Below are 16,954 nucleotides of genomic sequence, written 5' to 3'. Positions count from 1 at the left end.
TGAGGCTCAGTCTCAGCTGCCAGACAAAACAGTCATTGTATTTTTCCGAGTATTTTCCAGTGTGAATGTTCCATTAAGGCTACATGCACACGACCGTATGTGTTTTTTGTGGACCGCAAAATACATACAGTCGTGTGCATTAGGCCTTTGGCTCAGACCTCCATTGATCCTAACGCTCTTTCCATCGCCTTTGTAAAGGCCTTTTAAGTGTCAATTGTCTGGAATCGGGTGTGTAAAAGAACCCCATAGTTTTTGTCCCTGAAAACCCCATTCGGATTCAACCACAGGATGGATTTTGCTACAGATTTCACCCGATGCATTGCAAATGATGAAATCCCATCTGGAAATCTGCGGCGTAATTTTTAATACTTGCCAACATTTCATTGCAAAATTGAGGCATATAAGTCCCGCTTAGGTTCAGGCTGTTCCCCCGTCCAGAAACGCCCAATCATTTTCGGCCCTGGACAGCACGAATTTGCCACTTTTGTCTCTGAAAATCAGGGACTGTCCTGGCAAATTGGGGACAGTTGACAACTGTGAATTTTACGAGCTGAATGTTTAAAAGTTCTCTTCTGCTGCGGATTTCTTGTAAACTTCAACCACTTCATTGCTGTAAAACAGTCTGTATTTTCGGAAGCATTTACCCCACACATGGCCGTGCCCACATGTACGACTATAGTTGTGTAGTGCGGTAGAAGCCACATGGGCGACTCGTGGTGTTTACATCATAATCTCGTTTATATTTACTTTTTATTATGGCTTTAATAGAAAACTAAGAATTTTCATGATTTCTGTGATAGATTTATCGATGCTTCATTTATTTAGCAAAATGCATTTTGTAAAGTGAAAGTATTTTCGACAAAATACACATGGCAATATGGTAGATGTTTACCGGCGTCTGCCGCATTTTCTTAAGGTGCATTTACACCAACACATTATCTGACAGATTTTCTGACCAAACAGATCTTTTGTTATACACACCAACTATTGGTCCGATTGGGCAGAAATTGGTCAGATAATCTGTTGGTGTAAATGCATGCTTCAGCCTCATGCACACATCCGTGGAACACGGACTGGATTCCTGCTGCGTGCAGGAGCGCACGGCATCATAGCAACCAATGGCGCCGTGTGCTCCTGCACTCAGCAGGAATCCAGGCCGGTATCTCACGGTCCGTGTTCCACGGACGTGTGCATGAAGCAAGCCACCCTGCCAGGGAACAAAGGATGTAGGTCACCCCACTGGGGGAGGGGGTAACCTTGGTCTGTCACATGCCATGAAGATGTGTCATGGACTAGGGATTTTTTTCCCTTTGGATAGATGAATATATTTTTGGTTTCTGGTATTTTCATAGATGACATTGCTATAGTATATTTTTGTGTGAATGTATATACTGGTGTTGTTGAAATATGACTCTTCAGACTCTTCTTGTGTGTATACTTTTACATGCACACAGGACCAACCAATCAAAACTTTTATTTCTGTTCTGCCTAAAGCAACCAATCACAGTGCAGCTTTCATTTTACCAGAGCAGTTCAGGAAATGAAAGCTGAGCTCTGATAGGCCTCATTTCCCAAAAACAACTAGTTTTCCTGTTAGCGGATCCCCTCATTCACTTCTGTGGGAGTCCTGGACGGCCAGGCACACTGGAACGTCTGATTCCATGACTGCCATAGAAGTGAATGGAGGGATCTGCACACAGGAAAACTAGTTGCTCAGAGCTCAGCTTTCATTTCCTGAACTGCTCTGGTAAAATGAAAGCTGCGCTGTGATTGGTTGCTTTGGCAGAACAGAAATAAAAGCTGAGTTTTGGTTGGTCGCTATAGGCAACAAGGTTGGGCCTGTGTGTGTGTGTGTGTGTAAAGATAGCGCATAGTTGCCTCGCCATATAGTGCAGGGGTTTTGGGTTTAGGTTCCCTATTATGGAGAAAAATGTGTAATCCACATCTGTCAGACATTTATGACCTATCCTATGGGGAAATGCCCCTTTAGGCCATACTTACAACGTCCGTGTCCCCTATGTACTATACATCTGTATTATTTGGGTGTGTCACGGGCTGGCCCAACCGCAGGTTTAACTGACCCAAACTCGCAGCACCTTAAGGATCTATGATGCTGTGATTTTCGATTAAATCCACGTTTGGGCCGTGACAAATCCGAATAATAGGGCTGTATAGTACGTCCGGAATACGGACGTGTAAATCTGGCCTTAGGCCTCATGCACACAATCTTATTTTGTATCCTTGTCTGTCCCATCCACATTTTTTTCGCGGATTGCACATGGACCCATTCATTTCTATGGGTCTGCAAAATCAAGAATGGACTGCACACGTATGTCATCCGTGTTATTTCTGCCTCTGTGTGTCCATTCCACGAAAGGATAGAACATGTCCTGTTCTTGGCCTCTAAATGCGGACCACGGACCCAATGAAGTCTATGGGGCTTCAAAAAAAATGGAAGCCACACTGACTGCAAAACATATACAGTTGTGTGCATGAGGCCTTAAAGAGGACCTGTCACCTCTCCGGACAAGTCTGTTTTTGTATCGGACTCCATTCCCCATGTAATAACAATTCTGGACCCGCTATTCTTAGACTCTATGTTGTGAGGTTCCTGTATTATGCCCACTAGAAGTTATAAATGAATTGCCGGCAGTTTGCAGTAAAGGTCCAGATGGGTGTTACTAGTTGGGGGTGTGTTCCTGCAGAGTCTGACACTATGCAATCACTGCTGCCAGGATGGACCTTTTTATTGCAGACTACTGGCAATTCATTCATAACTTTAGTGGGAATAATAGAGGAATCGCACATCATAGTCATAAGAATAGATGCGAAAATGTAATTAAAGGGGAATGCAGGCAGTTGCTAAAACAGACATGTCAGGAGAGGGGACGGGTTCTCTTTACAGGGGTTGTGCTGTATTTGAACATTATCCCTTTCTGGTTTCATATGACTCTGGGAGAAAACCTGAGTATAACATCAGAGGCACGCAACGGTAGATGGACTGTATTACAGCTCCGCACAATGCAGTACTTGTACAGAACCGTAATGCCACCAATATAGGATGCAGTTTTAGGTCCCTATACTCTGCAGTAGGTCACCTGTGGAGTTCTAAGGTCCTCTGAGGTTATGATATAATCCGGTTGGTGAACTTGTCCAACGTGTGTTTCAACCAACTTCTCAATTATCTGCTTAATAGACATCTGTCAGCAGACTTGTATCTGGCTGACCTGTTAAGGCGGTATTATACAGCCTGATGTGGCAGATGATTGTCGAGAGGGAAGCTTTCCCTCCTGGCAATTGCCTGCTCACTAGTGGAGGAGACCCCTGTTATTACATGCAGCGATCTCCTCCGCAACATGGGGAGGAGCGATCGTTATGCCATCGCTTGTCCCCATGCTGTATAGCGGTTTACTCGCGGCAGATCGTTATTCTAAACCACGATCTGCCGCCAGCAAACAATTTTTTTGCTCATTCATCAGTGGCAGCATTAGGCCTCTTTCACACGAACCATACGGATTGTCTCAGGATGCGTTCAGTGAAACTCGCACCATTTCGCAAGCAAGTTCAGTCAGTTTTGTCTGCATTTGCGTTCAGATTTTCAGTTTTTTCCGCACAGGTGCAATCAGTTTTGATGCGTATTTTAAGCATGTGAAAAAAAACCTGAAGGTTTACAAACAACATCTCTTAGAAATCAGTGAAAAACGCATTGCACCAGGACTTTATCCGGATTACACCTGGACGCAATGCGTTTTTCACTGAAGCCCCATTCACTGCTATGGGGCCAGGGCTGCGTGAAACGCAGAATATAGAACATGCTGCGATTTTTCACGCAACGCAGAACTGATGCGTGGAAAAAAAAAACGCTCATGTACACAGACCCATTGAAATGAATGGGTTAGGATTCAGTGCGGGTGCTGTGCGTTCACGTCGCGCATCGTACCCACATGGAAAACTCACTCACTTGAAAGGAGCGTTACACTGCCAGATTTGCTAACAAGCGTTCATGTGAACACTCATTAGTGATTATCTGCCAAAAAAATCAGGCGGTGTAATGCGGGTTTTAAATGTGCGCTTGGCAGCTGAAGGCGTCTGTGTTGGTCCCATGTTCATATATACCCGCATTGCTGAGAAAAATGTTTTAATGTATGCAAATGAACCTCTGGGAGCAACAGGGGCGTTACCATTAGGGTCCATTCACACATCTGCAAAATGGATCCGCATCTGTTCCGCAAAGGTGCAGACCAGTTCATTTTCAATGGGGCCGGAATGTGCTCTCCGCATTTGCGGATCCGCAAAAAAATAGAACATGTCCTATTCTTGTCCGCAATTGCGGACAAGAAAAGGCATTTTCTATGAGAGTGCCGGCGATGTGCAGTCCGCAAAATGCAGAAAAAGCATACATCGCCGGTGTCCGTGTTCTGCGGATCCGCAAAACACCTACGGACCTGTGAATGGACCCTTTTACTCCGAGGCTCTGTGTCCGTGCAACTGCCGCTCCCTCTACACTTTCATCAAGCAGTGCAAATATCCTCACACCTGGACCTGTCAAAGTGCAGAGGGTGTGACAGTTGCAGAGAGAGAGGAGCCTCTAGGTGTAACGGCAACGCCCCCGTTGCTCCTGAAGTCTCATTTGCATCTATTAAAACATCCTTTTTCCCAGCAATGCGGGCACATATGAACATGGAACCAACACGGATATCTTCAGCTGCCAAATGCACATGCAACAGGTCAGCCAGTGTCATAGGTGCAAATTTGCTGACAGATGTCCTCTAAATTCCAAAAATCCTAATGCCACTGGCCTGTGTTTATATTCTCATTCCAGAGGCCTTATGTCACCATCACGATGTCATCTCACTGTGGGCGTGGCCTATCTTAACGCATCATTACGTGTGTGTATTGATGCTGTTGGGTGTAGTAGGTAGCAAAAATGGCATTCTTAGACCAGTCACAGCTGTAATGTAGTTGTTACTTTGCAAGCAGAGATGCCTTAAAGGGGAGTTCCACTGCAAATGGACATTCATTGTTGTATAAGATCTAGGCTGCATCTGCCTCTTCTGTTTCTGTTCTGATGGGATCTGATTTTCAACCATTTTTAGAAACCTACCAACGGTTACTGGATGAGATGTGCTAGGGACAGGGGGCGAGGAATAAAAAAGGTGGTGGAAACCTAAAATAAAACATGGCTGATACAACGGCTCAAGCGTGTATGGCTCGCTCTGAATGTTTGATATTTAAATTGTGTTCTTTTTTTAATGATTGCATAGTGATGAAGACCTCATGCAAACGACACTATGGGACCACATGCAGAGCCCCTTTAAGCCCAGACTGCAGAGCCATAATGCACGCCATATGGTATCCCTGAAAGGTGCTATAGACAGCACATTTGTAGTGTTTTTTTTTTTTTTTTTTTACTAAATACAGAAAAATATGATTACAGTAGTAAACCTGTCTCAGCAATATGGTATTTAATGGAATTCTTACACACTTTATCCCTCATGTATTCACACTGAGAACTATATAGGCCCGTAGCAATCTATAGGCGGTGCATTTGGATCTGTACAATGTGGATCCTTAATATGGTCATCTGCTTGAGGCCAGACGGGTGATTTTGGGTGTTTGGATCTGTGCCCGCTGTTTTCTGCTCTAAGATTTTGTACTGCGCCATGCTAAGCATTAGATCTGTATGATAATAATTCTGAATCACCTTTCATAGAACGCTATCAATTTTTTTTATATTATATATATTTTTTAATATTTATGATTGACTTTATTTATTTTATTTTTTTACAGGCTGTTCCTCCAAGTCCTTCAAGCTGTACTCGCCAAAGGAGCCCCCCAACGGCAACGCCTTTCCCCCCTTCCACCCAGGCACAATGCTGGATCGAGATGTGGGGTAAGTGCTTTTACTTTATGTCCATTACAATTCTGGGATTAAAGGAACATGTCTGTCAGAAAGGGGTATTTTCATAAACTCTGTATTCACAGGACAAATTTTTTATTTTATTTTTTTAAAAATATTTTTGGCTGTTTTTGCCTTTTTTATTTTTATTTTTTGTTTCGGAAGTACTATACCGATTAAAAATAAATACAAAATCTTGTCCCCGCAGTCAGCACAGAGAGATAAAATTCCTATATAGATAGCCAATCTATTATTTAGTTTACTGCTGTGAGGGAAAGATGTTATCTGAAGGGTAATCCTCATGATAATAGTAGTTGTACAATTGGGGTAAGAGTATGACCGCTCTCTTGTCCTCTTGAGAGACCTAGAGAGAGAGAAGTCCACAGAAGAGCATTGCATTGATTAGTGTGATAAGTGATGCTCTAATGGAGTCATTACTGAGGGGGGAGGGGGCGCTCTGACTGAGAGAGTTAGAGGTATTCTGGTTATATAAAGTTATGCTCTACCCACAGGATAAGAGATGACTATTAGATTAGTGGAGGTCCTACCGCAGGGACCCTCTCTGGTTATGAGGATGCCCACCAAACTGAACAGAGCAGCCGGTCAGGTATGCACATGAGGGGCGCTCCTTACATTTCTAAGGGAGTTCCGGAGATTGCGGAGTGCTGTTCTCTACTATCTCCCATAGAAATGAATGGAGCGACTGCGTGTATCCTCGAATGGCCCTCTGTTCATTTCAAGGGGGCTCCACGGTGTACAGGGCCCCGTTCTCATGATCAGTGGAGGTCCCAGAGGTAAGAGTCCACACAAAGATGAAGTCAGTCAGGACAGAAAGTAGAATACATGGAGGGACTGCAAAAATTACAGACAGAAAATCATCTACCTGTTTTTGTAAAATTCACAGGGTGTTTTTTGAAGGAAGTATCCCTTTAATTTCCTTCCTGTTCTTTCTTTCTACATTAAAGGGTCTTTACAGAGGTAAAGCATTGATGGCTTATCCTTACGTTAGGTCATCAGTGTTTGAATGGTGGAGATCCGGCTCTTTCAGTCAGCTGCAGTACCGGTCACAGCCACACTGTTATATATGGTGCTATGCCTATGTAAACAATTAAAGGGATCAGGGGTTGTGCTGCTTCCCCTTTATTCAGATTGACTCCAGTTGACAACTGAAGTTTATGAAGGTCTCATTTGGAGGTTTTTTGGCTAGAGGAGATTTATTGTATGAATGATCCCTTATACATCTGATGACTGATTTTGTCAACCTTGTGGTTCATTTATGGTTACTGGATCATAAAGGCTATAGAACAGTATTGTGAAGGCGGTGTGCTTCCTGTATGGTTTCTATATTGTAGAAGTCTGTGGCTCTTGTAGTTTATAGTCATGACAAAAATAATACTGGCAAATATGGTTCTCCTCTAGGTTATGTTAGTTTGTGTGCTTCTGTTTTACCTTACGCTGGGGCTACATGGCAACATGTGCAGTGTCTAATCGTGATCTGTCAATAGGGTGGAGATGCGACATGCAACGACTGATGCAACTGTCACTAAAATATCTAATACAGTGGCTGATTTTGAGGTGGCCCCCAATGCCACACTGGGTCCCCAGGAGAACTTCCAAGTGTCGCCACGTGTTGCTGCTCTCCGGAGGAGACCACTAGAGGCTCTGATTGTTCTACCTTTATGCAGTTTTCAACTGGTCCAGAACCTTCTAGTGGGAGGGGTGAAGGTGGAGAAGCAAAGCCTAACCGAAACAATGTTGTAGTTCAAGGCTGCCATAGACTTGTATTGAGCCTCAGTGCAAGTACATGGGAATGACTAAGCAGTTTTCATCCTTTAAACAGGATAAGGCGTCTTGCACACGAACGTTGTGTGCCCGTGGCCGCATTGCGGCCCGCATACGGCGGGTCCACAATGCACGGGCACCGGCCCGTGTGCACTCCGCATCACCCATTTTTGCGGTGAATCACGGACCCATTAAAGTTGAATGGGTCTCGATCTGTCCTGGCCGCCGCAGGGATGTTGCCCGTGCATTGGGGACTGCAAATTGCAGTCCCCAATGCATGGAACGGACCCACAACGGCCGTGTGCAAGAGGCCTTACAGAGCTAAACCAGACAGTCAAAAGTTCTCTGGCTTTTTTCCTCTAAACCATAGCTCTGCACTGTCCCTTTTAAAGGGGTTGTCCGGGTTCAGCGCTTAACCCGGACATATCTTTATTTTCACCCAGGCAGCCCCCCTGACTTGAGCATCGGAGTTCATGCTCCGATGCTCTCCTTTGCCCTGCGCTAAATTGCGCAGGGCAAAGGCATTTTCCAGAGTTCCGGTGACGTACCGGGCTCTCCATGGGGCTGCCAGGAAGTCCGGTGACGTCACCGGCACTGATGGGCGGGCTGTAGCGCTGCCCTAGCCTGTAAAACGGCAGTGTGTTATTGTAAACAAAAGAGCCCTTGCCATGTGCGATGTAGCGCAGGGCAAGGGAGAGCATCGGAGCATGAACTGCTCCGATGCTCAAGTCAGTGGGGCTGCCTGGGTGAAAATGGAGGCATGTCCGGGTTCAGCGCTGAACCCGGACAACCCCTTTTAAGACAGCAGTGGAAGATTACTAGCTTCTCAGTGCACAGGCTGGAAAGCCCCAAAGTCTTTCAGTATTAGGGTATGTTCACATCAGAGTTGGAGACTCCATTCAGAGCTTCTGTCACTGAAAATGTCAGATATTGGAGAGAAAAGTCCTGCATGCAGGACTTTCTTCTCTGCTAATAAAATGTTCTCCAGAACAGAAACCGAATGTATCTCATTATAGTAAACTGGTTCTGTTCATGTCAGTTATGGCCAAATCCGTTATTTTCGTTCTATTCCTATAACGGAGCGGTGATGTGAACGAGCCCTTAGCTGGCTGTGCATTAACCACAGTGCCGTGCAGCTATAGTGCAAAAATAAAGTGCAAATGAACAAGACCTATTACAATAAACATAAAAAATGCAATTCTGCAATATAAAACGGTATAAGTGCAAACAATGGCATAAATCACAGTGCAAGTTAACCCTTCAAAGTGTAATAATGTAGTGAGTTGATGACTTTGCATAGTAGCAATAAGGGCAAAATAATGTCTCCAAACATCCAGATTCTAAAGTACGTTTGCTCCAGGGCACTACATTACACTGTTGGATTTTTTTCAGTTGCATGTATTTCTGCCATCATAGACCGCAATGCAAGTCGTGCGATAACTGCAACCTGCCTGTGATTTGGCCATGACATTAGACCTGGGGCTACATGGCAGAAATGTTGCCTGACCAAAATCATCTGTGCGATTTTTTTTTTTCTGCGACTATTTTTGAGCAGTTAGTTGCAGGTAGGTCATAGTGGCACGTGTCTTGCGTTGTGGTCTATGCTGGCAAAGTCGTGTAGGATTGCCAGCATAGATCTGGATTTTTTTGCGACCGTCACGCACCGCAGTACCAGCATGTTCTCCATTGATGCGATATCACAATGCGACATTGAGATTGTCGCGTGACACAAGTCGCCCTGCACAGCCTTTTAGCTACAGGTTGTCAGTTCATTGTCTCTTCCGAGTTCAATTAAAACCCCCTTTAAAAAATGCTATTGCCGCGTCTGAAAAAATTCTGTTTATTGTCCCTTCAGACCGACTCCGATGTATCCTCCCACATATCTGGAGCCTGGGATAGGGTATGTACTCTGAGATCTCTTGCTTATATTAATTATATATGCAGAATATGGATTGAATTTGAAAGATTTGGACATTTTTGCCATTTAGTAAAATAAAATAAAATAAAATAAAATACACCAATCTGATTAAAAATACAAAAGAATGTGGCCAAACGGGTGATTGGTTGATAAATCCGTCCCAGTGGAACCATAGCAATATATTTACATTGGCCCAAATATTATATTTTTGAAAAACAAATGAGGGCGGGGCTTCACAGTCCAATCTGCTTTTGTCTTTAGGCAAACCCATGTTCATCAGCCGGGCCGTTCAGCCAGTAGAATAATCTGACGTACGTTGCACGCTAAATTATCCCCGAGATGAGAGCAGTGCTTCAAGTTTATACGTCTGCCGTATAAATCTAAATTTTCTTACAAAAAAAAAACAACAATTTCATAAAATCGGTTTGAAAATAATTTTATTTGGTCTTTTAATGTCAAAGGGGTTATCCAGCTTTTTAAAATTCATGGCCGATCTTTAGGATAGGCCATCGGTATTCAATTGGTGATATTTAAATCTTGGGACAACCCCTTTAAGGGAACACATACCTTGGGGCAGATTTGGCAATGTGATTGCGCATACTGTTACTTCAAGGTTTAGACCTATTCATGAGAAAATGCACTTTCCACTGCCCCTATATCCTCTGTTATGGGTTTTCAGCTTGACAAATGAACATGACTTAAATGGGGTTGTAGCAATATAGAAAGGACCGGCACTCGCACAAGGTAGCTTTCAGAATGCTAGATTTATTGGTCACATATCAATGGTTAGTGACGCGTTTCGGCACTATGTGCCTTCATCAGGCTAGGGGGGAACTAACTCTCTCCTTAGGGGGAGAGCATCTTAATCAGTGTGAGGAGACTTATAGGCCATACATACTCCTCTGGAATTCTGGGAGGGAAGAGATGCAAATGAGCTCTTAACAAGCTCTGCCTCTAATGCCACCAGATGTAAGGCAGCTATCCTATAAGTCAATGTTCAGCTCTTAAAATAAGCCTTGAGACATGACTTGGATATTAAATAAGCCAGCACCTCATCTGCAGACAGCTGTTTCGGGGTGATTGCCCCTCATCAGTGCAGAGCAGAGAGTACTGGCTTAACTGGGTAGGGGCCTGTGTCCGAGCAAGGGGGGGGGGGGGGGAACTAACTCTCCTTAGGGAGAGAGGAGCATGTATGGCCTATAGGTCTCCTCACACTGATTAAGGTACTCTCTCCCTAAGGAGAGTTAGTTCCCCCCTGACCCAGACACAGGCCTCTCACCCAGTTAAGCCAGTACTCTCTGCTCTGCACTGATGAGGGGCAATCACACTAAAACAGCTGTCTGCAGATGAGGTACTGGCTTATTTAATATCCAAGTCATGTCTCAAGGCTTATTTTAAGAGCTGAACATTGATTTATAGGACAGCTGCCTTACATCTGGTGGCATTAGAGGCAGAGCTTGTTAAGAGCTCATTTGCATCCCTTCCTTCATCAGACTATACACACACATAAAGAAATCACTTCTTTAAATAGACCACCAGAATACAAAGGAACTGACGCCATCACAATAACTCCACCCCAAGTGCAACAATGTAGCCAATAACATATATACAAATACATGAGTGAACATCAAATCAGCAGCACGAACCATAACGTGGAAGTTCATAGATGTGCGATGGAAAACTTAGTAGCTTTATGTTTCAATTCCACTAAGAGAAAAATAAAAATAAAATTACATTAAAGTAACAAATGATAGGAAGCCATACACATTGTAATCAGGGTTGAGGCCTCTTGGTTCCAATGTTTGTAACCGGTGGATCCAATAAGCCTCCCTTTTTAATAGTAACTTGTTGCTGTCACCACCGCGACAAGGTAATGAGACCCCCTCAGTGATTGGGTAACGTACTTGTGCTACCGTATGTTTCTGCTGGTGAAGATGGTATGGGGAGCAACAAATTGCCCTTTCTGATAGTGGACTTGTGTTTGCTCAGCCGGTCCGTCCTCCTCATTGAAGTCTCCCCTGCGTATATTAAACCACAAGGGCATTTGAGGATATAGATCATGTATCGACTATCACATGTAAACCTGCCCCGTCCCGGTATACTTTCACCTGAATGTGGGTGGGAAAAATGTGTACCTGTTATTACACTTGAGCAATTTATACAGTTTAAACAAGGGGAAGTGCCATATTTAGGGGCGGATAGTGCACTCTGTCTCAACGCGGTCTTATTGCCCCCGATGTCGCCCTAACTATTCTATGCCTAATATTATTGGCTCTTTTGTAACACATCATAGGTGGCTGTTGGATTTCCATCATCTGTGGATACGACCTGGAAATAACATGCCGGTGTTTATTAACAATTCCCCTCAATTTCTGGGTCCAGGGATGATCTTTGACAATTAATGGAATACGTGGTTCTTTTTTAGGTTTAACCCCCTGTGTCATCTCTATCCTATTCCTCTGTTCCTGGAATAGGTGTATGGGATAACCTCTCTCCTTAAACTTTGTGGTCATTTCATCCAATCTTATCTCACAAGTCTCTGCGTTGCTCACAATGTGTTTAACCCTTTGTTATTGGGAATAGGGTAGATACTTTTTAGTGGCCGCTGGATGATTACTGGTGAAGGTAAGTAAACTATCACGATCCGTGGTCTTTGTAAATAAATCAGTGTATATTTTACCATCATCCCCTTTTATGACCCATGTATCCAGGAAAGAGATTTTCAGATCATCATAATGCAGGGTAAACTGTAGCTCAGTCCAAACAGAACTGAGGTATTCAGTAAACTGCCCCAGGGACCGAACGTCGCCGCGCCATATGCAAAAAATGTTGTCAATAAAACGACGCCAACAGATACAGTGATGGATAGATAAAGAGTTGGAGTAGACAAATTCACTCTCAAAATGCACCATATAGCAATTTGCGTATGGTGGTGCGACGTTCGATCCCATCGCGGTCCCACGGCGCTGTTGGTAAAAGGAATCTTGAAAAGGGAAATAACTCTGTTCCAACACCACCTTCAGAAGAGAGAGAAAACACATTTTTTCTGTCTCCTTGTATGTGGTCGAGATCAGGAGGTTTTAGACCGCATTAATGCCCTTCTTGTGTGTAATACCAGTATGCAGTATGAAAGTAACCAGTATGCAGTATGAAAGTAACCAGTATGCAGTATGAAAGTAACCAGTATGCAGTCTTTATTCAAGTTCAGAGAGTTGATTTCCTGCAGGAAATGCCCAGTATCCCGTAGATAAGAGGGCGCCATTTTTAAGAGTGGTGTTAGTACCCTTGCAAGGAAACTCGCTGTTGGGGAGAGGATAGTCAGTTAATGCCACGATGGGACGGCCAGGCGGTTGGGTAATAGATTTATGCACTTTGGGCAGTGTATAAAACACAGGAGTAATAGGGTAATGATTAATAAGAAATTCGCCCAACTTTGCATCGATGACTCCATTCTCTCTAGCTGTATTCACAATAATCTGAAGCATTTCTTTAATGCGATAGACGGGGTCAACCTGTAATATCTGATACGTGTCAGTATCTCTCAACTGTCCCAAGATTTCAGATATGTAATACTCCTAGTCTAAAACAACCAGGGCTGCCCCTTATCAGCCGGTTTAAATATAAGGGATTTATCATCTAATAAATGGTCTAGGGCAGTGTTTCCCAACCAGCATGCCTCCAGCTGTTGCAAAACTACAACTCCCAGCATGCCCGGACAGCCTCAGGCTGTGCGGGCATGCTGGGAGGTGTAGTTTTGCAACAGCTGGTGGCGCGCTGGTTGGGAAACACTGGTCTACGGCATATTTCTCCTCAGCAGTCACATTATGTTGTATGTAAAACTCTCCCTGTTCACATTGGTGCAACAATGTATCAACATCACGCTGAACAAAATTGATGAAGGTTTCTATCGCAGTGTACGTTTGAAGGCCAATTTTTCTAAAGAACAGACTGTTTCTCAACTGGATGATTCTTCTGCATCTGATGTATTGACTGCTAAACGGGTTAATCTGCAAATAAAAAGCACCTTTATACCGCCGAAATCATATCACCCAGTTGAGACCTTTATCAATTTTGTTCAGCGTGATGTTGATACATTGTTGCACCAATGTGAACAGGGAGAGTTTTACATACAACATAATCTGACTGTTGAAGAGAAATATGCCCTAGATCATTTATTAGATGATAAATCCCTTATATTTAAACCGGCTGATAAGGGGGCAGCCCTGGTTGTTTTAGACAAGGATTATTACATATCTGAAATCTTGGGACAGTTGAGAGATAATGACACGTATCAGATATTACAGGTTGACCCTGTCTATCGCATTAAAGAAATGCTTCAGATTATTGTGAATACAGCTAGAGAGAATGGAGCCATCGATGCAAAGGTGGTGACAGGAACAAGTTACTATTAAAAAGGGAGGCTTATTGGATCCACCGGTTACAAACATTGGAACCAAGAGGCCTCAAAGTTGGGCGAATTTCTTATTAATCATTACCCTATTACTCCTGTGTTTTATACACTGCCCAAAGTGCAAAAATCTATTACCCACCTGCCTGGCCGTCCCATCGTGGCATTGACTGACTCTATCCTCTCCCCACCAGCGAGTTTCCTTGCAAGGGTACTAACACCACTGATAAAATGGCGCCCTCTTATCTACGGGATACTGGGCATTTCCTGCAGGAAATCAACTCTCTGGACTTGAATAAAGACTGCATACTGGTTACTTTCATACTGCATACTGGTTACTTTCATACTGCATACTGGTATCACACGCGAGAAGGGCATTAATGCGGTCTAAAACCTCCTGATCTCGACCACATACAAGGAGACAGAAAAAATGTGTTTTCTCTCACTTCTGAAGGTGGTGTTGGAACAGAATTATTTCCTTTTTCAAGATTCCTTTTACCAACAGCGCCGTGGGACCGCGATGGGATCGAACGTCGCACCACCATAAGCAAATTGCTATATGGTGCATTTTGAGAGTGAATTTGTCTACTCCAACTCTTTATCTATCCATCATTGTATCTGTTGGCGTTGTTTTATCGACTATATTTTTTGCATATGGCGCGGCGACGTTCGGTCCCTGGGGCAGTTTACTGAATACCTCAGTTCTGTTTGGACTGAGCTACAGTTTACGCTGCATTATGATGATCTGAAAATCTCTTTCCTGGATACATGGGTCATAAAAGGGGATGATGGTAAAATATACACTGATTTATTTACAAAGATCACGGATCGTGATAGTTTACTTACCTTCACCAGTAATCATCCAGCGGCCACTAAAAAGTCTCTACCCTTTTCCCAATAACAAAGGGTTAAACGCATTGTGAGCAACGCAGAGACTTGTGAGATAAGATTGGATGAAATGACCACAAAGGAGAGAGGTTATCCTATACACCTATTCCAGGAACAGAGAAATGGGATATTGATGACACAGGGGGTTAAACCTAAAAAAGAACCACGTATTCCATTAATTGTCAAATATCATCCCTGGACCCAGAAATTGAGGGGAATTGTTAATAAACACCGGCATGTTATTTCCAGGTCGTATCCACAGATGATGGAAATCCAACAGCCACCTATGATGTGTTACAAAAGAGCCAATAATATTAGGGATAGAATAGTTAGGGCGACATCGGGGGCAATAAGACCGCGTTGAGACAGAGTGCACTATCCTCCCCTAAATATGGCACTTCCCTTGTTTAAACTGTATAAATTGCTCAAGTGTAATAACAGGTACACATTTTTCCCACCCACATTCAGGTGAAAGTATACCGGGACGGGGCAAGTTTACATGTGATAGTCGATACGTGATCTATATCCTCAAATGCCCTTGTGGTTTAATGTACGTAGGGGAGACTTCAATGAGGATGAAGGACCGGCTGAGCAAACACAAGTCCACTATCAGAAAGGGCAATTTGTTGCTCCCGATACCATCTTCACCAGCAGAAACATACGGTAGCACAAGTACGTTACCCAATCACTGAGGGGGTCTCATTACCTCGTCGCGGAGGTGACAGCAACAAGTTACTATTAAAAAGGGAGGCTTATTGGATCCACCGGTTACAAACATTGGAACCAAGAGGCCTCAACCCTGATTACAATGTGTATGGCTTCCTATCATTTTGTTAATTTAATGTCCTTAATATTTTTTTTCTCTTAGTGGAATTGAAACATAATGCTACTATGTTTTCCATCGCACATCTATGAACTTCCACGTTATGGTTCGTGCTGCCGATTTGATGATCACTTATGTATTTGTATATATGCTTTTCGCTACATTGTTGCACTTGGGGGTGGAGTTATTGTGATGACGTCAGTTTCTTTGTATTCTGGCGATCTATTTAAAGAAGTGATTTCTTTATATGTGTGTATAGTCTGATGAAGGCACATAGTGCCGAAACGCGTCACTAACCATTGATATGTGACTAATAAATCTAGCATTCTGAAAGCCATCTTGAGCGAGTGCCGATCCTTTCTATATTGCTGTTATCTGGGACGCCAACCCACGGACACCGCCACGCTACTACACCGCAGTGCCGACTGGTTATCTACATATATATTAAATGGGGTCGTGTCATCTCGGGCATGATGCCATCAATGGCAGGTCCCACCTCTGGGAACCCAACATGGTCTGTAATGTTTCTCACGGCTGGCTCCACCTAAAATAACATGGAGACGTGACTTCTGTTGATAGAACAGTGTGGCAGGCAGAGCAAGCCCTGAGAAGCATTACAGGGCAAAGCATGCTGGGATTGGTTAGATGAACCTGCAGGAAGCTGATGAAAACAGGAAGTTCTGCAGGTAGACATCCTGCCAGGATGCAGTAATGCCGAGTACAGGGGAAGTAAGTGCTAAAAACAACTGGTGTATGGGGCAAGAACATGCAATGTTTGGGGTACTCTGGGCAGGAAAAAAAAATAATACGAAATCAGAGAACCCCTTAAAGCTTGTAGGCATAAAGGGGATTCAGGCCTCTTTCACACGAGAGTGACTGATTAGGTCCGGATGCGTTCAGTGAAGCTCGCAGCATTTTACAGGCAAGTTCAGTCAGTTTTGTCTGCGATTGCGTTCAGTTCTTCAGTTTTTTCCACACGGGTGCAATGCGTTTTGATGTTTTTCACCCGCGTGATAAAAATCTGAAGGTTTACAAACCTCTCTTAGCAACCATCAGTGAAAAACGCATCGCATCCGCACTTGCTTCAGTATGCGATGCGTTTTTCACTGAAGCCCCATTTACTTCTATGGGGCCAGGGCTGCGTGAAAAGCGCAGATTATAGAGCATGCTGCATTTTTCACGCAACGCAGAACTGATGCGTGAAACAAATGCTCATGTACACAGACCCATTGAAAT

At 43.7% G+C, this 16,954-nt stretch overlaps 1 protein-coding gene across 11 annotated transcripts in view; it reads left to right on the top strand.

Annotated features, from left to right (window-relative positions):
• The window catches only part of LDB1 (LIM domain binding 1), a 154,833-nt gene that overhangs the window by 125,507 nt on the left and 12,372 nt on the right, over positions 1–16,954 (top strand). For 7 of the 11 annotated variants that reach the window (XM_044300062.1, XM_044300064.1, XM_044300060.1 and 4 more), the window contains exons 2-3: positions 5,791–5,893; positions 9,537–9,581. In XM_044300062.1, the coding sequence (XP_044155997.1) occupies positions 5,791–5,893; positions 9,537–9,581 (148 nt within the window). The remainder of the gene's footprint in view (positions 1–5,790; positions 5,894–9,536; positions 9,582–16,954) is intronic. The other 4 variants (XM_044300065.1, XM_044300067.1, XM_044300066.1 and 1 more) reach the window with 1 other exon arrangement.

This window comes from Bufo gargarizans, chromosome 6 (assembly GCF_014858855.1).
Source record: "Bufo gargarizans isolate SCDJY-AF-19 chromosome 6, ASM1485885v1, whole genome shotgun sequence".
NCBI lineage: Eukaryota > Metazoa > Chordata > Amphibia > Anura > Bufonidae > Bufo > Bufo gargarizans.
Note: the sequence above shows the minus strand (reverse complement) of the source record. Positions and strands in the feature narration are given on the sequence as shown.